The 27,081-nt window shown below is 41.2% G+C and overlaps 1 protein-coding gene across 4 annotated transcripts in view; it reads right to left on the reverse strand.

The window, feature by feature from the left end:
- The window catches only part of LOC138953112 (glutamate receptor U1-like), a 43,556-nt gene that overhangs the window by 11,130 nt on the left and 5,345 nt on the right, over positions 1 to 27,081 (reverse strand). For 2 of the 4 annotated variants that reach the window (XM_070324898.1, XM_070324895.1), the window contains exons 3-5: positions 8,241 to 10,853; positions 4,596 to 4,766; positions 3,780 to 3,970 (exon numbers count right to left, since the gene is read on the reverse strand). In XM_070324898.1, coding sequence (XP_070180999.1) covers positions 3,780 to 3,970; positions 4,596 to 4,766; positions 8,241 to 8,361 — 483 coding nt within the window. In that variant the 5' untranslated portion in view covers positions 8,362 to 10,853. Of the gene's footprint in view, positions 1 to 3,779; positions 3,971 to 4,595; positions 4,767 to 8,240; positions 11,207 to 27,081 lie in introns of those variants that run through there. The other 2 variants (XM_070324896.1, XM_070324897.1) reach the window with 2 other exon arrangements.

Raw genomic sequence — 27,081 nt, forward strand, 5'->3', positions numbered from 1 at the left:
AAGACCATCCCCCAACATGGTTGCATACCAAACATGAACAGCGTAGGTGCATGCTCTCTATGCACTGAAGGAAGTTTTTGATGAATGAGTGTTGTAAGATGACAGCAAGAAATTAATTCATCCAAAACGTCCAGCTCCACACAGCAGTAAATTTTAGGGGCTTATTGTCCGTCAGATCTTAATTGCCTATATTGGACATGAATTGGTTTATACGATTCGAGTTTTACGGCTTTTTGATGTTTGCGTGTTTAGGTGGTATCAGCCATCTGCACTTATGGTAGAATGACCAAGATCTTTAACGTGCCATTGTGGTGACACGGGGGTGGGAGATGGATACCGTCTCTGGGTCTGCACATAAAGTTGACCCGTGTCCGTCCCGGCCCGGATTCGAACCAGCGACCTCTCGATCACAAGTCCAGTGCTCTACCACCTGAGCTACCCGGGCTCCACACAGCAAGCAGTCAGGGTGCTGATGTTTGGCATGTGACTAAGTTGGGGGATGGTCTTGTCCCATGTAAAAGCATGAACATATCTGAGACTTGGACCCGATCTATTCACATGGGAAGGAATGTGCCTTTAACTTGGGATTAGAACAAAGGGCAATAATTTGTAGTTCATGTGACATTAATGTTGTCCTGCATTTTCTGCCGCCGCAAGAAAGATGAAGACGAACCGGTCGATTTACTTATTGGATGAAGCAATCTGAAGCTGTATCAAAACAAGTGTCATGGCACCCACATCCCAAAACCAACCCCACTCCCTCCTTTTGAGATATTTCGTCTATCAGACTGATTAAAAGAGCTGCTAGCAAGAATGAAGTGACAACAACAACAAAACAATAACAACAACAACAACAACAACAACCATGAGACACACAGACACAGGAACACATACACGCAAGCACGCACCCCTGCACGCACGCACGCACACCCACACACACACACACATACACACCAACACACACCAACACACACACACACACACACACACACACACACACACACACACACACACACATACACACACACACACACCGACATTTTGGAGCCCCAACCAAACACACACAAAAATTATGATTCTTCATGGAAGTTATGCAGCATAAAATCGTTGCGCAGTTTTTACTCTATACGGCTGTGCAGGGTAGGATTTTTTTAATGTTTTTTTTTTTACGGACCTTTTTGGCAATCTCCAAAATTAATTCATTAAAAATGTTTACTCGGTATAGGAAAAAAATCAAAGTGTTGATTGTTTGTGTTGGTATTAGTTCAAGTGGAGAGATGCTCTTATTTCAAGTGGAGAGATGCTCTTATTCAACGCAAAAGACTGTCAATAGTTATTCAAACTGTCTCAACAAGGACTGCGCCTCTAATTTATTGTAAAAGAAGAATAGCGCTCATTAAAAGCCGACATAACTAGAAACTCGGCCAGACAGATGACGCTTTAACTCCCCATTTCAGAAGGAATGACACGATCACAAATTGAGCAGAATAAGAACAATGTTGATCTTCGTTCCGTATAAATGTCTGCAAGCATCAGTGCAAATTGATTTCGTTAACACCACACACCTTTGACCTTTTTTGTGGTATATATACATATATTGCTATTTCATATGTTACGTGGATTTCCATTGGTCAATTGGGCAAAACTGAGCTCAGTGCAAAAGTGATATCGACGACATTTCCGTCGATATCAGTTTTGATATCGACGACCTCTTTATTGCTTCCCCACTTCAAAAACAAAAACACCTAAATTTAAAAACAAACAAATATATATGAAAATGTAATTATCCCAGAATTTAGTTGAGCAAGTGACTAGAGACTTTTTGAAAGAAAAGACATTTTAAAAAAACTGAAAAGTACAAGAAAAGACTAAACAAAAAGGAATAAAAATCAGAGGGAGGGATATGGAACAGCCAAAACTGAGACAAATACGTTTGTAATTTCTTTACAGTAAATACAAAATGTCCAGAGAATTAGCAATATATCTAACATTGACTGACTGTGTGATGATATCTTCTGCTATTGGTCTGTTTCGACAGTGATATCAAAATCTCCGGTCTCGATTTTGATATCACTGTCTCAACAGATCATAGCAGAAGATATCATCACACAGTCCGTCACATTGGGTAGTAGTGCTTGTGTTTTGCGTGATTTGAATGGATCCCTTCTAAGCCGTTACATCAGGATGTATTACCAACATTGGATAACAAAATATCTGTATAAGCTTCTGTCTTACAATCTCTGATTATTGGAAAGGTTTGCAGTCTGTTGGTTTTCGAGTTTTCCGGGAGACCACCTTTTAAACGTACAGTCGTCCTTCCAGTAAAACAAAACAAAGCACCCACAACATTTCAGCTCTCTGTTTCAGATTAACCACATGGGATAAGACTATTTGTCATCATTTTCACGAGTTTTCATTCACAAGCACCTGGGAAATAAATCTCATGTTCCCCAGGCAATAAATCCCCGGTTACCATAGTTGCGGGAAGCACTGATTATACATGGATAATCAAAAGCAAACCCGATAGAAACGCTCGGGGATTTTTCGGTTCTTTTCATTGGTGTTTCCCCATACCTAAACAGACGACACGACACTGCCTGCTGCTTTGTAAAGTTCCAAAAACGAACTGGCAAACTGGCAAAAGTAAACAAAAAACAAAACTAGGCCTACTTCATGAAAGGTCATACATTCATCAAAAACAAATGAAACCTAGCGATATGTTTTGTCTTCTTACAGAGTCATGGAGTGCGTGTATCTGTGTTTCGATACACAGACGTTCGGCCCGAAAAACACGAACGTCAAGTTCAAGTAAAACGACCCCTGACACACACATTTTGACCCGTGCACAAGACGTTGTATCGATAAACGAAGCACAAATAAGAAACAACAATAAAAGCAAAGAAAATAGCAACAAGATATGCAAACATCTAACAAAGCCGAGCAAGCAGAATGACAGGTCTAATGAAAAACAAAGAGGTACTGAGTCGGAAACAAGATCGCGATTTTTTCCTTCGCAACACGACGCAAATCTTCTGTGATTTTTTTTTTACCAAACGTAGCTTCCACATTCGATCACTCAGCTTAATATTTACAACAGATCTAGAAAGCCGAGGGGGTGGAATACCGAGAAGAACCTACAGAACTGTGCATCCTCAAACCTGACATATTCATCCCAACATTTAATGAACGAGTCAAAAATACAGAAAGTTGCTTTCACACGCCAGCTTTGATTGCCAGTGGTCATCAAACCGGGACTCGTGTGGTTATCAGCACGGAACCCGTGTTTCATAGCATGGCTCCCTGGGTTGATTGTGCACTTATTTTCTCAGTCACTACCAAAATGATGACAAAAACGATGTTTGGTGGTTTGTTGACAGACCAGCTTTTTTGACGGTCCTCGGGGGGCATATCGACTTTTGTTTCATATTTAACCGTCAGGATTTTGGCTTTTGGTACGTGACAGACAAGATATCATTCATGTCCTACAGGCATATATATTTTTGGCCTCTTAAGGACAGGAATGGGGTTATATGATGAGAGAAAAAAATGAAAAAAACAATAATTGGTATGTGTCCAAGTATGGTGACGTTCATAACCCATCTAAACGTCTGGACGGGTGTGAGATGAAGAGCAGAACTGTGGGTGTTTTGGGTGTTGCTTTTTATTTTTTATTTATTTTTTTGTAACTGGAAGGACTGTCCCTTTAAAAGTACGGGAAGGATCTTGGTTTTTAACCCCACCCACAAACCGGCAACTAATCAACCTCTTTGAGAACAGACCTGATGGAGGACAAGAGCAGAATGAGGTATACTGCAAAACAATAACAAGCGGAGCCGCTGTAACCAGGAGTCGCTCCCCGTGAGAAATAGAGTGTCCAGTCTTCCTGGGAGTGTCAGGTTCTTGTAGTGGAACAGCATGTAATAGACTCCTCCCTGGGACAGGTGGTTGGTCAATGCTGGCAGCTCTGCTTCTGTAGGAAAATGAATTGAAAGTTTGAACAAATATTTTTTTTTCAAATCTGAAAGGCAGTTTTGGCACACATATTTACAAACAGACAGACAGACAGACAGACGCACGCACGCACGAACGAACGCACGCACGCACGCACGCACGCACGCACGCACGCATGCACGTTGCGCCCTCAATTCAGGCGCTTCGCGTCTTCAAGTTTGTGCAAAAAAGTTTGGGTCCCCCCCCCCCCCACCCCCCCGCCCTTCCTTAAGATCCTGGATCCGCCCTTGAAGATCATATACCTATGCTTTTGTACGTGATCAGTATATCAAATGTGGTGATTGTGACATTTTACGTGATCGTTATGACATTATCCGTGATCAGTAGGACACTATCCGTATGACATTATACGTGAATCGTACGACATTATACGTAGTCTGGCTGATATAACTTAGCGGTACGACAGTATAAGTGATCAGTAGAACATTTTATGTGAGGAGTGCAACATACATTTCGTACTGGTTAACAAACAACGTCTTGCTCCTCACGAATGATGTCGTATTAAACTTAATATCTTATACTATTCTTTACACAGAACAAAATATTCTGCATTCTGTATCTATAAATGGGGAGAAATGTCTTACCATGCTCGTCATCGAAGACAACAATGACGTATTTCCATTTGACCTGCTTAAGGATATTGGTCAGTAGCAAACTGGTAGGTAACGACCACGCCTTTCTCTGTGGGTCATTGTAGCAGTGTCCATCGAAGTAATAGTTCATTCCGCACCCACTAGAATCGTTATGAACGGACACTGAAACAAAGAACATAATCTGTACACGACTCCGGGTCTTTGTTAACGTTCGACCTATCTCCGCTAATACGCACGCATACACGCACGCGCGCATTAACAGGCACGCACACGCACACACAGTGTAACACACACACAGACACACACACGCACACACACACACGCGCGCACGCACACATACACACACACATACACACACAAAAACACACACACACACACGCACACACACACACACACATACACACACACCCACACACACACACACGCACGCACGCACGTACGTACGCACTATTACAATATGAACTGTTATTGAATTACAATCCTACGCAACATTGCAGCAGGTGGGGCTATTTGTTCATAATGTCACAGGTGCAGTAACTCCGCGTGACTTGTTTTTCTCTCTTAATTACCACATTGATAAAAAGAACAAACAACTCAATAGCTTTGGCTGTTATTTGAAACCCCTCAATGTTGACCATAAAACTTGTCTGAGAAGTAGTAGCAGAGGGCATTTTGTCTTGCATTTAAAGAAGATTTCGGCGTTCAATGTCATATTACAATGCAACTTGAATTCAGAAGCTTCCGTATTTCGGTGCATGTAAAACAAACAAGGCTTAAGAAGAATGATTTTAAGAAATTTTCCTCAGCTTAAAAGCAGCCTTTGCACAACCCTATAGTATCATTTTATTATTCTAATTGTATGTTGTTTAGATGGGTTTAGACTTAGGAAACTAAGGGCAAAATTCACTTGTTTGCATTCGAGGAATAACTATTTAACAATTCGCTGTGCAAAGAGAACTGTGCAAAGAGACACAACCAGATTTACGGACGGACGAGCCATCAGACAGATGGACACACCACCATCATTGCAATCATCACATTGACGAATTATTTTCACTGATTGACACCAGTGTCCGTTAAGAAATTAATTAATTCATCAAAAAAGTCTTACTCTGCACAGACAGCACACTAATTCTTGATTTGGGGTATGTGTACAAGTGGAGGGAAAGTTTTATCCAGTGAAACAGATCTGAAATGGTGACCCAAATCGATTTCACGGAAAGGGCTTTGCCTTTAAAAGCAATTTGTACGCAACCAGTTGGTACAGTCGCCATACTCGAGGCCGGGCTTCCCAATGCACCGTGTCAAATAACCAATTATGAAAGGTTGTCAAGGTTAGGTGGTTGACAACATGTGCTATGTTTGGGCAGCACAGCCGTTGCCAAGTAACAGATATATTGCACTTGAGAATAATCCCGATATCAAATACGTGTATTTTCCACTTGAGCACTGAGTATGACTGCTCAAATGGCGAGGGAAATTTGTCACGCACATAAAAACCCACTCTTGCAAAAAACGAGTGCCTGTGGGATTTGCACCCCACTAACGCAGAATAAGAAAGAAAGAAAAAAAAAATACCCGTGTGTTTGGCGGGCAACTGAGAAGACACACAAATGGTTAGTTTACTAACCAAATAATGTTGACAAACTCGTCTGTGAACAAAGAAGTAATTAGTTCTTTTCCTTTCCCGTTTATTCGCTTTGCACGTGACTCGAAAAAGAATACCATCTGGGACCGTAACAATGTGATGGCGGTGAGTGCGTTGAAATATTGACACACACACAAATCACTTTCGCTCTCTAAATCGCATTTTGCATGGGGTGTGGTCTTTTAGACGCAAAAAGTTATCTTGCTGCTGCCTTACAGCAAAATCAATCTGTTGATGAGAATTATGCAAGTTTCTGAGCGACTGCCCGACCACCCTTAAAATTGACCCCTTTGTCCAATGCGTGTGTTTAATAGGTAGCCGCTGAAATGGTTCGAGGTTTGTTTGCCAAGGCATTGACAAAAATTGATCACGAAAAAGGACATAATTGGTTCTTGATGAATTCTTGTTTGACTGCACGTGCTTTTGAAAACGTTTATCACAAAGGACAGCAAAAATAGGACGGAAGTGGGTGTGTTGAAATGGCGGAAACACATTCGTGCTTTGAATTGAGAATTGCTTATGCGGTGGTCTTTTATGCTGTTAAAATTATCTTTCTGCTGTCATGTAAAAAGACAGATGACAATTATCCCGTTTTCTGAGTGACGGTCATATGCATACTACCCTTAAAAATGATCTCGATACCAAACACGTGCGTTTGGCAGGTGTTTGTATTATTGTCATATAAAAGAACGCCCTAATCTGGGTCATTTGCTAAAGTTGCTTTCCCAATCCACTGAACAATTAATCAGTTAAAGGAAAATAATTGGTTCTGGTTGATTTCGTCGTTCTTTGCAAGTGCTATTGAAAAGAAAAACATTGAAAAGGACAGCAAAATAGAATAGCAGGGGGTGCGTTGAAATAGTGGCACAAATCACTTACGTACCCCAAATTGCACTTTGCCAATGCGGTGATCTTTTAGTCTGTCAAAAATATATTCCTGCTGTCACGTCACAAAAAAGATATGTTGGTGAGAATTATCCTTTTCTCTAAATGACAGTCATACTGCCCACGCAAATGATCCTGATCTTAAATGAGAGCTTTAGGCGGGCAAATGTGAAATAAAGTGGGCCTTGCAATGGCTGTGTTTGGTTTGCCAAGGCATTGACAACATTAACTATTAAAAAAAAGTAATTGGTTATTGAAGAATTCTTGTTATGACGCGCGTACCTTTGAAAACGTAAACCACAAAGTACAGCAAATATATGATGGCAGTGAGTGGGTATACATTTTGGCAATTGCACAAATCGCTTTCGTGTTCTAAATTGCACACCGCTTTTGTGAGGCTCTTTCAATTATCTTTTTGTGGTCACAAGAAAGATCTGTTGATGAATCTAACACGTGCGTGTGGCGGACAAACGTCAAACTAACAGAGACCCTAAAATGGCTGAGGTTGTTTTGCCAAACAATTGACAACATTTGCTTGTGAAAAAGGAAGTAACTAGTTCGTGTTGATTTTTGGTTGGGTTGCACGTGCCGTTGAAACAGGAAAGGACAGCAACAACATGATTGCAGTGCGTGTGTTGAAATATTGGCAATCAGTAAAACCACTAACGCGTCTTGAATTGCGAAAATGGAAATTCGGTCATCTTTTCGTCGGTTAAAAGGATTTTCCTGTTGCAAGCTGCTTGTACTTTCTGCATTATGAAGTTTGGTCTGACATTATTTTTTAGCAAGTTCTTACATAACCATACTGTATTATAGTTGAGGTAGCTATAGCTAGAATAATGTGGCTTTGGTTAATGTTGAAGATCATACTTTTATTGATTTCACACTTCACAAAACTCGACGATTGCACACACACACACACACACACACACACACACACACACACACACACACACACACACACACACACACACACACACACACACACACACACACACACACACACTCGCACGCACGCACGCACGCACGCACACACACACACACACACACACACACACACACACACACACACACACACACACACACACACACATCACCCCCACCTTGCGATGACGTAGACAGCTGAACGTCGTCAACATGTTGGGAGCACACCATGACGTCATTTGATAGCCAGAAGGAAGCCAGAATCCACCCAAAACCCCAACTGAAGCATCCGGAATTCATGGCATTAAAATTACTCCAATCACAGCCTCGACGATCCAGAGTCAAGTCCAGCAAGCAGGTTTACTTATGGAATGAAGTAATTTGCAGTGACGATTGTTGTGATCACATTTTGACAGGATTGATATCTTTTTGTCGCATCCCTGATTTTTTCTTCTTCTGTAATTCAACCTGCAACAGCTTCATGAACGCAGAATCTGGAGTTCATCTAATTCTGATGAAATAAAGTCATCTTAGCTGTGTACGTTTTCATGACTAATTACTAGCCAAAGGTTCACTGTCTGTCTGCCTGTTTCTCTCTATTTCCATTTCTGCTGTAAATCGTCATTCAACTGCGATAATAAAAACACCAACAAAACACGAGACATACGAACGAAGAATTCAGCATCCACAAATGCGCATGTAATAGAACGAAGTAATCCTTTGTTGATTCCAGAATGGACTGATTCAGCGGTTGTAAACGTACTGGTGAGCTCAGATTGGGAAAAAATGTCTTTACTCTCTTACTATCTTTGCCTGTGTATTCCTCCCTCTCCGTGTGCAACGCAAAATATGAGTCACAAAAACCAACAATCAAGAACCCATCGAACACTCACAGAATGAAGTAATCCAGGTAGTTGATGCGAGAATGGATTGAAGAGTTGCGTGGGTTTTTGTCATCAGTCGAAGGGCAAGCTTTCTCTCCCAGAGTCTCTGCCTACCTCTGCCTGTGTATCATTTTTCTATAGGTACTATGCAAAATATGAGCTACACCATCGCATAATCCAGGATCGATCAAACACTCGTGGAATCAAGTAATTAGTGTAATTGATTCTTTCAGCTGCGTAGAGTTTCGTTATGTGTGAGTTGGCAAGCGTTCTCTATGTGTCTGTGACTGCCTGAATATAGGCCTAACGCCGCACACAGGGCAGAGGTAATCTTTGGTTGATTGGAGAATCGATCCCATAGGTGTGTGTGTGTGTGTGTGTGTGAATGTACATAGGCTTACTAGTCACCTATGAGCGGGACACCTTTCTCTCTGCCTCCAACTGTGTCTAGCTGTATACACTGCAAATACCACGCAAACGCGAGCCAATTAACACAGAAACCGTCACAAAATAAATTCTTATGGAAGGAAGTAATCTTAGTTGAATCACAGTCTACATTCTCTGTCTGAACCCAGGTTGGATTCAGAAGTTGTGTGGGTTCGTGTAATCATGAATTAAAAAAACTGTTCATCTTTTTCCTCACAAGTATATCACCATAGCATCATTAGCACAACGTACCGCGTAATCCACACTGATGCAGAGTACGAGATTCAACAAATCCAAGTCGATTTAGGTAAATCTAGTTGACGCCTAACTTGATTCAGGAGGTGTATAGCTCTTAGTGATCCGCGACTCGTTTGACTTGGTTTCCGCGCGAGGACATTCTGTCGAAGCCCATAATGTATAGGCACTAATGGCCTCGTCCAATTTATCCCGTTGACTCTTTATTTAAACTTGTCTGTGCTTTGGTGTGAATTGGTGTAAACCTTTTTGAGTTTTTTTTTTGGTACAGCAAATTGCTGGCTTTACGGGGGGCTATTATATATATATTAGGCTTATATATATTTATATATAAAAACAAAAATAGGACACAGCAATAACCAGGCTAGGTCTTTCTTTATCAATAGTTCGGCAGCGACAAACTGACTTTTTCAGGATGGTATGATGAACGTACGGAATAATAATATATATATATATTATTTATTCGGTGTTTATCGTACCACGCACACTAATCAATTCTTTTCGAGTTTTACCGCGATTTAAATAACAATCAATCTGCTTCACACAACTGCTGCTATTGTCCATGAATACAAACAGTTGGAATCACACAAAAAAAGCATTTTGCTGTCTGTTAACAGCGCTACATACATATTTAAAGAGCTGGCTTTGTGCGTGTATTGGACTCTAAAGCGCAACGCGATTTATGCGTTGAAAAGAGAGAGATTAAGTTCTCCCAGCTGATGCATGATGCTGATCAATGTGCACATGCAAAGTACAATTAAAGGTAAGCTTACCCAAAAAATAATGCTATTTGAGAACTTTGATTTGGCTGACTGATCACAGTGATGATTTTTTTCAGGTAAGAGCAACTATAACTCCATCCGCCGATTTGTGGCTGACGTCACTTTCGTTCTGGCTGAGTGAATACATCGATGATTTTTTTGCAGGTGACATCACGTCACTATGTCAGCTGATTTATTTTGGCTGACGTCTCTTTGTTGTTGTTGTTATTTTTGTTGTGCCTGTGTGCGTGTCCATTTCTTCGATGACTCACTTCATCCCCTCCTCCTTTTTGTGTCGTTTTTTATTTTTATTTTTTTTACTGAGTTTATTGATTGAAACGTAACCAGACCTGAGGTTGTAGGCATATGTTTTCGCTGACGTCCAATTTGCCACATGAAAACATCCAATTTCAAGGTTTGTGTGAGCTCCTGCTGCAGAATCGTTCAATCTTCAGGTGACAGCCTGCTGGAAATGAGATTAAAAACATTCTTTATTATCGCAGGTTACGTATAGGTACGAACGTAAATATAAAATCCTACGTGAAATCTGCCCTCGCGCATTTGGGGGAACCCTAATGACCATAATAATAATGAATAACTTTGATCAAAATAAACATAGTGGAAATATCCAGGCAAAAATTTTTTTTTTTTTTAAATACAGCCGAGAACTTCAACAATCTAGAACAAACAATATTACGATAGTTATAGTAAAAGTAATTATCATTCTACACAACCTATCATCGCGCGCACGAAGAAACGATGATGAAATAATCAAGCATGTAACAATCATATGGTTAATCATTTGGGATAAAAACAAAAAATACAGCATTACATCAAACAACGACAGCCAACACTACAGTAAAATATATACATACATACAGCATATGACAAACAAACACAAGATAATTGGAACACTTTGTTGAGAAACATACAAACTGACATCCTCAAATTGCAATGCGTGTTTCTCAACATTATAGGCTCTCTGAAAAAAGCGTCCTGGTCATTAGCACTCTGTAAACCAAAACATATTTGGAATGAAAAAATAACACTATTACTAATTACACTAATTCATGACATCGATAGTCAGAGACACCATCAAACATGCATGAATTCCAAAATCAGCAATTCGTAGTCAGATTTTCTTTGACACATTTTCTGAAATGATCTGTGTGTGTAATACTTGTTTTGACTTGTAGCTGCGACAGTGCAAACAGTCTCCGTTTGAAGCCTTGACAATACGTTCCGTCTCGTGTAAGCTATCACCCCCCACCTTTAAAAATAAAATCTTTCTAGGCTTCTAAGTGTGATACGAGCATCCTTTCACGTGAACAAACACACACACACACACACACACACACACACACACACACACACACCGGCACACACACACACACACACACACACACACACCATAAACACACACACACACACACACACACACACACACACACACACACACACACACACGTGCACACACACACACACACTCGACAGCAAGGTTGCTTTCTGTGCCGAGGGGAAATTGTTTGGTGAATCAATTTAGCAGATTGACACAAGTGCTACCTGCGAAACGTAATAAAAATGTTCCACTCTTCCATGCTGTAAATGTTTGGCTAGCGTTAAAGTTGAAGGAGGTTCTTATCTTGTTTATAAAGCCCTGGACACATCTGTGGTGGTGAACATGACCGAGCATGTGGGAAGGAGTGTATTTTTAAGGTTCATTCTTGTAATGAAATATCCGTTTGTAAAATATCAGTCCATCGCGAACGCGGTTTTAGGTAATGGAAAAACTGGGACTCAATACAAGCAAAATGCAACAAAGACCTGTGACGAGATTGGGTTATCTCGGCCGAAAGATGACTGATGACAGATAAAATGCATTAATAACGACAGCGTGACCGGGACCGTGTTATTCAGTGTCGTCAAGGCTCCCATGCTGGTAGTGACTGTAAATAAATCGTTTCACTTCCGTTCGCTATTGCAACAACCTCAAGCCACTTCCTTCCGTTTAACGATCTTGTAGCGAGTCTGCACGACATACTGAGAACATTTTGTAACATTGTTTTTCTATTACCAAAGCATTGAAATAAGAATATTGTATCTTAATATTCCTAAACAACATGGGTAAGATAAAAACTATTCGTTCTAGGATGTTCAAATTTCCCTCTTCTGTGATACTGTTATGATGGTAATAAAGGGTAACATCAGTCACAGGACAAGATGATGATATTACCTTAATTACGTTACCTTCTTCCTGTATCAGCTTAAGGGTGGTCGTCTACATTTTTGCTTTTAAAAAAAAATAATATTATGGTTAGATTTCGCTAAAAAGTTATGTCAGATGATGAATGAACCATGGGGAAAAAAGTTATAGAAAAAAAATATATGTAAAAAAAGATTTTATTTTTGGGTAGCGTGACTCACGCTTCCAATATTTTGTTTTCTGTTTGCTGAGAACATGTGCTTTGCCTAAAAATACTGACCAATCAAATTCATGTCACTATGCTTATAGCCACGCCCAAACAAGACTAGTGCAGCAACAGTTTGACATTGGGGCGCTGTCCACGCTTTTTTTTAAACGAACGAAATGCACTGGATTTGAGAGGAGTTTTGCGCTTGGCATTTTCCAAATAAGGATATCCTACTATGAGTACTACGCTGGAATACTACAATGAATTTTCAAACGGCTACACTGGCTTCGTCTTTCCTGATGGAAAGGGGGTGTATTGTTGATATTTGTAGATACTAGACTCTGCATTTTAATGATCAAATGGCGATTTCGGTATAAAAATGTAGACAAGGACCTTTAATATGCAGTTTTTAGAGCGATTACAAAAACATTTTCGAGGTTGGGGAAACTATCTTTAAACTGACTGTTTTCAATTCAACGAAAAGTGGTTTGAACGTTTGTAGGAAAATATTAACATTGTAGAAAGAGTGTTTCTAATCCTCTCTCCGGCTTAGAACGATAACAGTGAACAATCGAAATTCCAAGTGCAAGAGCGCTTTATCCGGATAGACTGTGTTCATTGGTAAGAAAAAACAACAACTTCATACTTTTGAAGCAGGTTCACATAATGGCATGGCATGTTTCTTTTAAAAGACACCTTTTTTTATCGTGTAAGTAATCAAAAAAGAAATGTCCAAGCTTTCTTGAGGTAAGAGCAACCTTCCACCTGGACACATACCAACATTCAACAGCCTAGCTGTCAAATGCTGAGAATGAAAATAGATGGTTCTCACAGGTTGAATAGAGAATGCCACTCCGGTCACTTACATTAGGCGTAATCCATCAGTAGTCTATAGATTTTATAGTGTTTGCAATTCACGCTTTGGAGCAGAAACGTAAGAGTGACAAGTCCAAGTTCTAGACCCCGTGCAGAGCGGTGCACAGCCACGCAATAACATTAGTTTAAACGAAACGAAACAACTTCATGCTTTTGAAGCAAATTCACGCGAAGAGTGTCATATTTCTCTTCAAAACATCTTCGTGTGGAAAACCAGTGGCAGATCTGTTCAAGCTTTTCCATAGGATAACAGCATCATACCACTTCGACAAACACCAAAGGTCTACATACAACCTGGCTGCTTTCTGTGTAGAGCAAATTCACGCGAAGTGTCATATTTCTCTTCAAAACATCTTCGTGTGGAAAACCAGTGGCAGATCTGTTCAAGCTTTTCCATAGGATAACAGCATCATACCATTTCGACAAACACCAAAGGTCTACATACAACCTGGCTGCTTTCTGTGTAGAGCTGACTTTAATAAAAGTAAAAAAATCATTATTTTTTGTTTTTGCTGAATCGATTTTGTTCAATCAATATGAGGCTTATATCGCGCGTATTCCGTGGGTACAGTTCTAAGCGCAGGGAATTTAAATTTTTTTTTTAATGCAATTTATATCGCACACATATTCAAGGCGCAGGGATTGTTTTTCTCGATTTTGTTGTTGGCATGACACATATAATGGAAGGGCGCTGGTTCTGTGCGACGCTTAGTTTTCGAGATAGGTGTGACTGACGAAGAACAGGGCGTCACATTCCAAATAAACACGACTATGTTGCAGGTGGAAGCCGCTGAGATTGCATTTCTTCGGGAGTTTCCGCAAAAATAGATATTACACGATTTGCGCGAAAAAGTTTAAGAAGCAGACGATCTCTGAGATCTCTGTTCGTCTCGTGATGACGTTATTTTGTATGATAACGATTCACTTGCAAACTAAAGTATACAATTTGGTGTGTCAGTGGTAATTGTAAATAGAAATGTGTAATACAGAGAAAGCAAACAAATAAACGTGTTTTTGTCGTGAAAATGTTGCGTTGTGCGGGTGTTTGGGTGGCCACGTACGTGATGTAGCCTACACAAAGCGTGCTGTAACACTGGCAAGTTCAAAACACGAGAAAAACGATTTCGTTATGCGGGCAGCCACGGGGGATGTATGTATTTTTCAAATGGTTGTATAATAAGTCTTGTATTTATCACCGTACTCAGGCCCTGTTCTTTTTTTCGTCACACCTAAAACCGTTAATTCTTGTGAGCGACGCAGCATTAATATGTCAATCCGCAGATACAGTCAGTGGTCAGCAAAGAAAAATTCCCATGCTGGAGGGCCCCAAAGGGTTTAAAATCGTGATCGTGATTGGCGTTTTTTGACCTTTCTGTGACCGTGATTGCCGAAATTTCCATTTCTGTGATCGTGATGGGACTTTGCCCGTGATCCGTGATGACACAAAAATTAAGTCTCGTGATCGTGATCGTCATTTGTTTTCGTGATCGTGATGGGCATTATTGCATTATTTTCAACGTACATTTTTCACAGCTGTATCACTCTATGATCCTCTATTCGTCAAAGTGTTTGTGATCGTGAAAACAAAAATCAAGGTAACTGTGATCGTGAAAGCTAAAATTTCCCTTCCCGTGATCGTGATGATACCCCCCCCCCCCCCCCCCCTTTGGGGCCCTCATGTTGCGCAGAAAGCAGCCATGTTGTAGATTGTAGGTATGGTTAATGCACTCATCGTGTGTAAAAGCTTAGACAGATCTATTGTAATTGACACCATGTTTTACACGTTTTTAGAACTGCAATCCACTCTCTGTTGCAGACACATAACAGTGAACGATAGAAATTCTAGGTGCCAGAAATATCTATATATAGACAAATGTTGAATTGAAAACAAGCTAAACAATCTAGAAAACCCGTTTAATATAAATCAGGTTCATTTGGCTTGTGTTATGAAGACCATGTGTCAGCTCTGTCTTGGCCGCAGGGTTTTGGCCAACCCATGATTGACTACTCTTGGTGAATAATATGCTGTGCTTTCTTTTCATTCTTTAAGGCCCACAGACTGACTTAATGTATTATTACGCGACATGTTTCTGATATTTTCCGACACAATTTTCTCTTGTAGCGGGATACAGATTTGTTTATCACCACCAAGATGATCACAAGCTGCCGTCAATCAGTACCGTTTTTACCCTTACCTGGGCGAACAATACCAATTTCTGTTTTCAGACAAAACCTGTTTTGTCTGTTTAATACTAATATACAATTCTACTGCAGTTTTCCCCTTGTTGGAGAATACAGATTTTTCTCTCTCTCCACCAGATCACTTGCTGCTGTCAATCCTCACCGTTTCATCTTTGCCTGGGCAAAGAAAATCAAACTCACCTTTCAAGCTAGAACTCTGATGTCTTTCACTATTTTTCCAGCAGCAGAACACAGATTGTCCTCATCAAACCAGTCGCAACACTCACATGCTCCTGTTTCATCCACATGCTGATCAAACGATATCGCAACAAACTTTCACACAAGACGTGATTCGGCTGTTTAAATATACCAGTCGTTTCTCGTATTTCTTTGCTCAGCGCTGTGCAGTGTAAACAGCCAAATCAATCATGTATTAGAGTTTTGACACTGTCGTCAACCACACCAACTGTTATCCCGAAGCTACTGTTTCTTAACTGCACACACAGTGTGTGTGCTAATTGATTATTGGTCTGTGGACGCTTGGATATTCAACATCAATTGTCTACAACCAATTTTGTTTAGTCGGCCGTGATCGGTTGATCGCATCATTGAATAGATCATTGACAAAAAAAAGTAAGAACACGGTCACGATTGCCGTGCCTTTGCGACCAGTGGTGAGTATCTGATGACGGATTAATCCAAGCGAATGAATGGATTCATCAAAGATAAAGACATCGTTCTAAGGTCAAAACAAGTCGAAATTTTGGGACTGCTGCCGGAAGGAGACCGTAATATATGGTTGCATCACTACCAAAAAAATCGTCTGCTTCAGCGAACGCCGAAACCAAACGGTTGATTATCACGTGACACTTTTGCCATATTTAAAGTTGTTTGCACAGTAAATACAGCCGCGAAAAAATAGCTCCCTTGAAACTCAGGGCCGGACTAGGCGAAGAGGAGGGGGTGGGGGGGGTTGCCAGTGGTGGCCCAGGGGGATGTCCCCCCTGGCGGCAGGGGCGGACCAGTTCATTTTATGACTGGGTTTTTTCAAAAGTATATTGTGAAGATATGGGTGTAAAGGCGCGAAGCGCCGAGCCGACGGCGCGAAGCGCGTAGCTTGCTAGGGGGGTCCGGGGGCATGCCCCCCCGGAAAATTTTGAAAAAAAGGATGCAAAATGGTGCAATCTGGTGCATTCTGAGGATGATCATTACCAGTTTTAGGCAGCAGATTTTGTCACTGATTAATACCCCAAAAATTGAAACTCAATGTAAAATAAAGAAATGCATACCTCATTCAATATTTTTATTTTTTGGCTGGGGGGGGGGGGGGTCCGGAAACCCTAGAACCCCCCCACCCCCCCCCCCCCTCGTTGTGGGGGTCAGGGGGCGAAGCCCCCTGAAGCTGACGGGTAGGTCATATTCTGAGATAGGAAAATGGTCGCTCCTTGCATGAAACGGCATAAAATAAGCAATAATTAAAAAAAAATTAAATAAGTAAGGTACATGTTTAGGCTAGGGGGGGGGGGGGGGGGGGTTGCGCAACCCCCATAACCCCCCCGGTAGTCCGGCCCTGAAACTGTCTTACAAATCAATTCCTTTGTAATTTAAAAATTACACAACACCATGAAAAATCATTATCGACGATCGCGAATCTGCTTATATCAATAATAAGGGAAAGTCACCAATCCCGGAACAGTCGGCCAACTTGGAACACCTCAATATGCGATCAACGGGGAACAATTCATGAACAATTGTTTTGCAGAAATGTCTAGTGACATTCCTTGATATTATTCCAGCAAAAAAAATGACTACAGCGGCCAAAAAAACCCAAAAATGGTACGTTTTTTAAACTTTTCTTCCTTCTTCTTCTTATTTCTACCGTCTACAATTCGTATTATTACTCTTTATCTATATACCTTCACGTAAAATGTTGATTGCTGTGACAAACCTTTATAGATTTGCAATAACTTGAACGGAAAAAAATATTTGAAACGTTACGTGTATCCAACAGAAAAACGCGAAATCCATGCAGGTGCCATGTGGCAATGATGGAACACATAAGAGAGGCAAACATGGAACAGTGTTCCAGATTTGCTGCATTCTGTTCCATCTTACCCTCATCAAACAATAAACAGAACACTGCTGTTTTATTCACGTATTCAATTCTCTTTTTGGTTTTGTTGTGTTTTTCCTTTCTATAAGTTTTATTGAATGATTGATTGATTTGTTTGACAGTATTATGAGACCCGAACGGCGGTGGTTACCAGAAGAAATGGGCTGCGCTTTGTCGGCAGTGAAAAACGGATATATGGGTTTGCGTTGCGCATCCAGAGCATATGGTGTCACTGTCACAACTCTTAAAAGTCATTTAGAAGAAAACAAACAAATTTGCAAAAGAAGAAGTAAAGTTCACAGGAAGACCTTCTACATTAACACCAGAGATAGACCAAGAACTAATCAATAGCATTCTTGAAGCTGAAATAAATTTGCCAACGTCACCCCCATCGTTGTTTTGTACACTGTACATGGAGATTCTGGTCATTAGGCCAAAAAAAAAAAAATAGGTGTGGTTACGGTAACATAGCCAAAAAAAATAGGGTAGGTAGGTAGGCAATCACTTTTTTTTTTTTTAAACTTTTTTTTCTAATGTGTACAAATTAAACCTACTTGACAGGGAAATAAGTGTGCGACACGGGCGCTTTCGCTTTCATTGCGTTTTTTGTACTCGTTTTTTGTTTTGTTTTGACAAATGTAATAAAAAGTTATAGGATCGGCCCCTAAAAATAGGGTAGGTCGGGTTACCGTAACTACACCTATTTTTTTTTTAGGCCTTATGATTGCTTGGTGTCAGCAGCAAATGTAAACTTACCTGCTGCTGATGTCCTGCAACGCACAACCACAAGCTCGTCGAAGAGATCATCACGAAAAAAACAATATTCTCCTTACAAGCAAAAGCTGGAGATTTCACTTGCAAAAAGGCGTGCAGGTCAACAGAAAAGAGGAAAGAATGAAGCTACATAATCTTCTGCTCAGAGAAACAAGAGGGGAATATCTCCTGATCAGAGGGAAATAAGGAGAACATTCTCGACGATGCGTTCTATCCCGGGGGAAAGCACTTGGTACTGCTTCATGTGTGGCACCAACTCCCCTGAGAACATGATACAGTGCCAGAGGTGCACACAGTGGGCACACGAGGACTGCGCTGACAGCAGCGGACAAAAGGACTTCGAAATCTGTACTTAGCAATTTTTGTGTGTCTGCAAAATCAGTTCTTAAATCTGTTCTTAGTTATTTGCTTTGAGACTTTATGCGTAATGATTTTTACATTTAGTCAATTGGGCAGGTAGCCCTTTTATATCTATGTGTCAACAGAAGAGGGGTACAAATGAAGCTGCGAAATTTCGTGGTACTGCTTCATGTGTGGCACCAACTCCCCTGAGGATATCTTATAGTGCCAGAAGTGCACACAGTAATCACACGATGACTGCGCTGACAGTAGAAGACAAAGGACATTGTCTGCGAAATCGGTTCTTTGCCTATTCTTTCCTCTTTTTTTTAAGGTTTTGTTTTTCAGTCCTTTTTAGACCTAGCCCTTATTTATCTTTTTGTTTTACATTTAAGGCTTAAATTGTTATCCGATTTGTTATTTCCTTGGTAAAAATCAAAATATGATGTTGAAAAAAAAAGACATTTACATAAAATGGCTTAATCAAAATGTTATGACGTATTTATTTATCTTGTGTGTGTGGCAATGTGTGCTTGTTTGTGTGTGAATGAGAGTGTGTGGGTGTATATGTGTGTGTGTGAGACACAGACAGAGCTAGAAAGAGAGTCAGGGTGTGTTTGTATGTGTTCCGAGTTTGACAACACAGTGTTCCACTTTACACACCCATGCGTCCAACCTGGAACAAATGCAGACATTTTTATTACGATCAGTCTGATGAGTTGTGTGACTTTTATTTTATTTTATGTTGTTCGTTTATTTACTGATAGAGTCTAGTATGTGACAATACAAAGAACGCTTTGCAATATCCATTTTTTTGGTCTGGTACGGCTGTTTCTCCTTAACTGTTCCAGGTTTAGCGACTTTCCTACATTACAAAAAGCTCTAAATATGTAAAAAAAAAAAAAAAAATCGGTTTCCTTGCCAGACAAGGAAACTCAAGGCAGGGAGAGAATGAGCCGAACTCATTTTGACCTGAGGTCAGGATGCTGTGAAATTATTATTGTTCTGAAATGACGGGAAGATGAACCTAAGCTTCTGACATCAGGCAGCAGTCAAGAGGAAATATGAGAGAAATTTCCATCAGTGACAATATAAAGTTATCACATTCCGATTTTTTTAAATATTTAAAAAAATATTTTTTAAATTTGTTTTGCAATTGATAAAAAAATCCTTGCTGCTTTTCTGTTCACTCCATTTTCTACCTCATATAACGATCTAAACGCAACATGAATCTCAACTGAAAAAACATGTGGTGGTCGAGTTAAGTAGTTTGTAACATCCTACACACCCGTACTCATTCACACGTTCATCTTAAACAACCATCAATAAAATATTAAAAAATCTTATACCACATCCGATTTTTTTCCAAAAATGCCTCGCGCAATACGTCTGCTTACATTGATCAGATGATTAGAACACAGTGGCCATATATTAAACAAATAGCTACGACACAAGTTATTTGACTTGTTCGATTCCCAACTATTGATAATTTTCAAACAGTTGAAGTTGGGTGTACACACGCTCAAACGTCGCGTTGCCACTTGTCATACAGACGATGACTTACTCGTCCAAATAGGAAGATTACGTGTACGATCGTTTTCAATCAATCCGCCGTATACTATAGGCAGCCGTACTCCTTCATCGGGGGACAATTGTCACCAAATGAAAACCACTCTCCTAGAATCAGGAGTTGCAGATAGGATACTTTTAATCTGTATAATCCTCTGAATAGTGCAACGCAAAACGTGCACATTACAAATGCATATATATGTTACACGACACTTGAGATTGCCACAAGTTCTCAAACGTCGTATAGTTGTGTTCTTTTATTCTACGTCGCCCGTCTTCGCAGCAACAGAAAACAACTCGTCAAATTGAGTTCGAGGATTTATTCAGCATTCAATACATACAACTGCACAACGTAGCAGAACTCAAATAGAAGCTTTTTTAACATTCAAATCGCGCTGGCATTATATAGTAAATACTCAATCTCGAGAATATTCCAGACCGAACATGATACAACTACATTATACGAGCCGTGCATGGACTAAACTAGCGACATTCTCTTATGACGTACATCAAAAGGTGCCGACGCCCTTAATCCGATCGAACGCCACGAACTCACACTAAAACAGCATGGTAAACAACTTGTTTTGACAGGACTAGAAAGTTCACCTGCATTCTCGTCCAAGCATAAATATTGTGTTTACAAAATATAATATCGGTACTTTCCCACAAAATACAAATAAGTCAACTACATGCAACACACAAAACTGAACCAAAGCTCAGCAACGGTAGCGTTTCCTAACAATATACATACATGTTATGTATGACTTTTTCTCTGCACATCTTTCTGATCTGAAGGCTTCACGCTGTGCAACAATTTATCATGTGACAACATCTAAGGCACTGTGTCCTGTATTCGTATCACACGAACACCACTGCTACGTACCAGCGCAAAAGCCTGTAGTGTGACTGTCTCGATGTAGACGCACGAACAAGTAACTTCATCTGGGGTAACATCTCTTTGCTGCACGCAGATGTGCGCAACTCATTTATTTTGCGCAGAACGAAGGTAACGTGTTACAAGTCTGAACGGTTTTGGAGAAATAAAGAAAAATAATGTGTTTAAATCTCGTTAAAATCCAAGTAAATTCTTTCCGACAGATGATTGACGATAAATATAAAACATCATCCATCATGATCGAAACATAGAGAAAGACATGTTTACTTCCCACAAAAATTCAACAAAAGTCTGTGTGATAGTTCATGAAACATCATTGTTCAACATAATCCGTCATGTAAGAGAATTCAAGAAAGGAAACAACGTGTCTAAATCCTAATAAAATTCAACTGAAATCGTTATGACAGCCAATAAACCATAATAAGCCATCAAAATCATTCATAAGCGAGAAATAGAGAAATAAAATAAAAATAATAATGTTCCAAATCCGACTAAATTCAACCAAAGTCTTTATGACAGCTATACTGTTCAAAAAAAGAAACGCATAGCTTGTAATATTTGGTTAATTTAGTTATATGGCTACAAGGATATCCACCAAACTGCAGAAAATGTTTATCTGGTCGTCGACCTTTCGTCCATTGCCACAAGTGAGCTCTGCACGTGACGCATGCGTTATCAGTGGCTACAATGTCAAAATTGCTCATTTGGCATGACCACTCGTCATGCTTCAGTGTAATCTCGTGAAACTCGGGGAATATTGAGCTCTCACCATGTCTTCCAAAACCCATAAAAGTGGATTGTTCGCCACAAAGAAATCAGACGACAATTCAGCGACGAAAGATGGCCCGAATTGAGCAGAGAAGACCGCCAAATTGCATTGGGTCGTTTACAAGCAGGCCAAAGTCAAAGTGCAATCGCCAGGCACTTCCACGTGTCCCAGAGCACCATCAGTAGACTGTGGGTCAGGTTTCAAGCCACTGGCTCCGTTGCTGACTTGCCACGAGCGGGAAGACCAAGGGCGACAACTGCTGCTCACGACCGCTTCATACGGCTCCGCCACCTCCGGAATCGTTTCCTGTCGGCCTCATCTTCTGTCCAGGCTCTCCCCGGGCCACACCGATTATCGGACCAGACCGTGCGGAACCGCCTGCATGAAGCTGGTTTGAGAGCTCGCAGACCTCACAGAGGAGCTGTCCTCACCCGCCGCCATCGCCAGAACCGAGTGCAGTGGGGCAACCAGCACCTTCGCTGGACCGTCCAGAATCACTGGAGACACGTGTGGTTCAGCGACGAGTCCTACTTCCTGCTCCAGCGACATGATGGTCGGAGGAGGGTCTACCGGAGAGTAAACGAACGTTACGCGCCCAACTGTGTGGATGAGGCACCCGTTCATGGTGGTGGAGGCGTCATGGTGTGGGGGGCGATCAATACCGCTGGAAGGAGCACCCTGGTGCACGTCCAAGGGCGCATAACTGCCCAGCGATACGTGGAGGAAATTCTGCGCCCACACGCCCTTTCTCTTCTGGCTGACCAGGATGCCATATTCCAGCAGGACAACGCTCGCCCGCACACAGCACGACTCACCACCCAGTTCCTCACCGACCACCATGTCCAGGTGCTTCCCTGGCCATCCATGTCGCCAGACATGAACCCGATAGAACACCTCTGGGATGAATTGGACAGACGTGTGCGTAGGCGAGAAGAAGCGCCGGCAAATCACCGCGATCTATTGCAGGCACTTCAGGAGGAGTGGGACACCATCCCACAGCAAGATATCCGGCATCTGATCCAGTCCATGCCCAGAAGGTGCCGGGCAGTTGTTGCTGCTCAAGGCAGTCACACCCCCTACTGACTTGACAGCCTCGGCACCCAATCGTATTGATTGACTGATTGATTTGAAGATGCAAATGAACTGTGTGTGCATTCAACTGTGTCCATACCAAATTTCAAACAAATAATCTAAATATTGGATTTTCTGTTAATTTTTTCGAAACATAAAACAAATTTGGCAAGTAGCAACTATGCGTTTCTTTTTTTGAACAGTATAATAAACCATAATAAGTCATCACCATCCTTTAAGCGAGAAAAAAAAGCATACATGTTCAAAATCGGACATCAATCTTTTCGACTGTCGACAGTCCCTAATTATTCAACATAAACCTCATACATAAGCCTGTGATCTTACTTGTGTTCAATAATGCACTGGTGGTACAATAATGCACAGCTGAATGTTACATATTCTCTCCTTGCACGGACCATAATGATGCAGTCCCCAAGTACGTCATCTGTTAAAAGCTTTTGCCCGTGTTGTTAGAAAACAGTCGGATTCCATGTTCACTCAGAGATGGTCCATATCTCAATCCCATTGAAGTAGCCGCCGTGCAGTTAACCGTGACGGTAGCTGACAACAAGAGGCATTTGGCCGTTTTGTTTTTTCCCCTCCAGAGTACCACGGATTGTTAGAACAATACATCACTCCCGGTGCAGGCTCCAACAAAGCGATCACATTGTCGCCCCTGGGAGCATTGCCACATCTTTTCTTTATTTGGTGTTTAACGTCGTTTTCAACCACGAAGGTTATATCGCGACGGGCATTGCCACATGATCGCATTTACTAGATTATGCACCTGATTCCTAAACTCCAACGCGTTTTGTCGGATTGGCGTATGCAGACCCGCCAACACTGAATAAAATATTGAGCATGAACTGAAGCGGGACTATGCCGCAACAGAGTACAGGCCGTTCCTTTATTCACACTCATTTAGTTAATTAACTTACGGATCATTTTCGAGTAATTTATTGCAGGCGCGTCTAAATGGCAGAAAAAGTGGATTTTCCTTCGAGTTCATCGTGTCAAAATCGCCATATGGAAAACGGCGTCCCACATATAGTTTCGGTTTAAACGGAGTTAGTTTGGAGTTTCCCCGTTGAGACTGTTTGTCAGCATTTGTTCCCTCCAGAACGCGCTGAACCGATGACATTAACAAATAATGAATACATACAAAATCCTCAGAGGACAACTCTTTTGTGCCTGCAGTATTGGTTTGGTAGTGCAGAATTGCAGACATGGCCCCCAAAAATATGTTAAACTAAACAAAATCAATAAACACAGTACAAAAAAAGACACAAAAAGGAGGAGGGGATGAAGTGAGTCATCGAAGAAATGGACACACACACAGGCACACAAAAACCAAAACAAGAACAAGAACAAGAACAACAAGAACAAGAACAAGAACAAGAACAAGAAGGACAAGAACAAGAACAACAAGGACAAGGACAAGGAATAACAAAAAACAACATTCAAACGATTAGGAACAGGTCGACAGCGCCCATAGGAGTTTAATTTGGTCTGGTGGTAAAACAAATCTAACTGCAATGTGTCACGTGCACCGGGTTCGATCCTTTGTGGGGAGTAGGAGTAATCATTCATAATGATAATTAATTGTTTGTCAATAGTGTTCTTTTCATAATCATGCAGGTTTGTTAGCGACTGAATTGCAATCGCGCGAACAGCATGTACTAACGCACGTTGTAGATCCTGTATTGGAGACAGAGAACCGACCATTTAAACCACCACAGATCGGTTCCCGGGGCGGGGACATAGCTCAGTTGGTAGCGCGCTGGATTTGTATTCAGTTGGCCGCTGTCAGCGTGAGTTCAAACCCACGTTCGGCGGAAATTTATTTCTCAGAGTCAACTTTGTGTGCAGACTCTCTTCGGTGTCCGAACACCCCCCGTGTACACTACATTGGGGTGTGCACGTTAAAGATCCCACGATTGACAAAGGGGTCTTTCCTGGCAAAATTGCTTAGGCACAGTTAAATATGCGCCGAAATGGCTCCAATCTACTGGCCGTATAAAATTTCATCTCACACGGCATCATTGCAGAGCGCCTAGAACTGTACCCACGGAATATGCGCGATATAAGCGTCCTATTGATTGATTGATTGTGCATAGGGCAAGAACACCTTTCAACTTAGACAGATACTAAACAAAAAATTAAAAAAACAGCCGGCTACATTCTGTGCAGAGTGGGACTTCCTCTTCTTCTTCCGCGTTCAGGGGCAGAAACTCCCACGGTTTTTACGCGTTTGACCATTTTTACTCAATTTAGGCAGCCACACGGCGCATTCGGGGGAAGCATACGGGAAATTGTTGTGTTTCTATAACCCACCGAACTCTGACATGAATAACAAGGATCTTTTCCGTGCGGACTTAGTCTTGTGCTGGCGTGTACACACGAAGGGGGATAAGGCACGAGCAGGTCTGCACATACGTTGACCGTGGAGAACCGAAACAGCTGCACCCTTAACCCACTAAGCGCGGAATTCGAACACGCCGCCTTCGGCATGGGAGGCCGGTGTAACACGAGAAAATTACTCCCACGAGATTTTTACTCTGGAGTAAAAATTTCGTACGAAAAGATTACTCCCTTTACGAAAAAAGCACTCCCCCATTGCACGAGAAAAATTACTCCCCAAGACAGGTGAGTTCCGAGTAAACATTTCGTTCAAAAATGTTACTCCCCTGACGAATAAATAACGAATAAATTACTTCACCCCAACACGAGCAATTTAACTTCCCATGCCAGGTGTACGAAATTTTTACTCCCTTGTTCCCTTGTTAGTCTTGGTGGTGGAAGGGGTGGAGGGAGGGTAGCGCGACATTCGTTTGCACGAGATCACATATTGGCATTATCCCTTCGCACGCATCCCATTTTCGCGTTCGAGATTTTTACTGGAAGTAAAAAAAAATGGGGAGTAAAAATTTCGTGGAGGCAGTCATTTTTTCGTGCCTTGGGGAGTTCTTTTCTCGTACGAAAAGTGTACTCGGAGTAAGAATTTGGTACGAAATATTTACTCCGGAGTACATTTTTCGTGGAGTAAAAATTTGGTGTTACACCGGCGTCTTCTCCACGAGGCCAATGCGCCCGTCTGCACAGTGAGACATCTTCAATCAGTTTTGCTGATTGACAAAGGTGTCCATTACAAAATTAACCAGAAACAGTTTCCAACTCGGCACAGAAATCAGCTTCTGTTTCCAATTGGAAATACGCTCTTATTCCACGTTTCTGTGGTGACCTATAATCCGCTTTTCAAGGCAAAGACGGCATCTTTAATAAAACGCAAGCACACTCCCTCAAGCCGACATGTGGATACCTGTCAAAATATTGTTGTGGATATAAAAACGTAAATCAATAAAGTCGACGCAATGGCTACCACACAAGAAGAAACAGTTTCATTGTTTAGATTCTCTTTTAAAAGGTAAATCCCTCCAATCGATTTTCTTTTTTCATTCATTTATTTTGTTTAATGTCTTTGTATTTTGAAACGCAATTTGAATCTCGAAACAATGTTTTTCCAAAGTAATCGAAGTCTGAAGGCAAGCCTATTGTGTCTGAGGTTGCAGTAAAGAGATACACTTTCGGAATCGTTTTATATTTTTATATTTCCGAAAGTATTTCTGAATCTAGAAATACTGCAGACCCACGCTTTCCTGAATAAACCAACGTCTGATGGCAGTTCTTAGACTTTTG

This window comes from Littorina saxatilis, linkage group LG17, assembly GCF_037325665.1.
Source record: "Littorina saxatilis isolate snail1 linkage group LG17, US_GU_Lsax_2.0, whole genome shotgun sequence".
Classification (NCBI taxonomy): Eukaryota; Metazoa; Mollusca; class Gastropoda; order Littorinimorpha; family Littorinidae; genus Littorina; species Littorina saxatilis.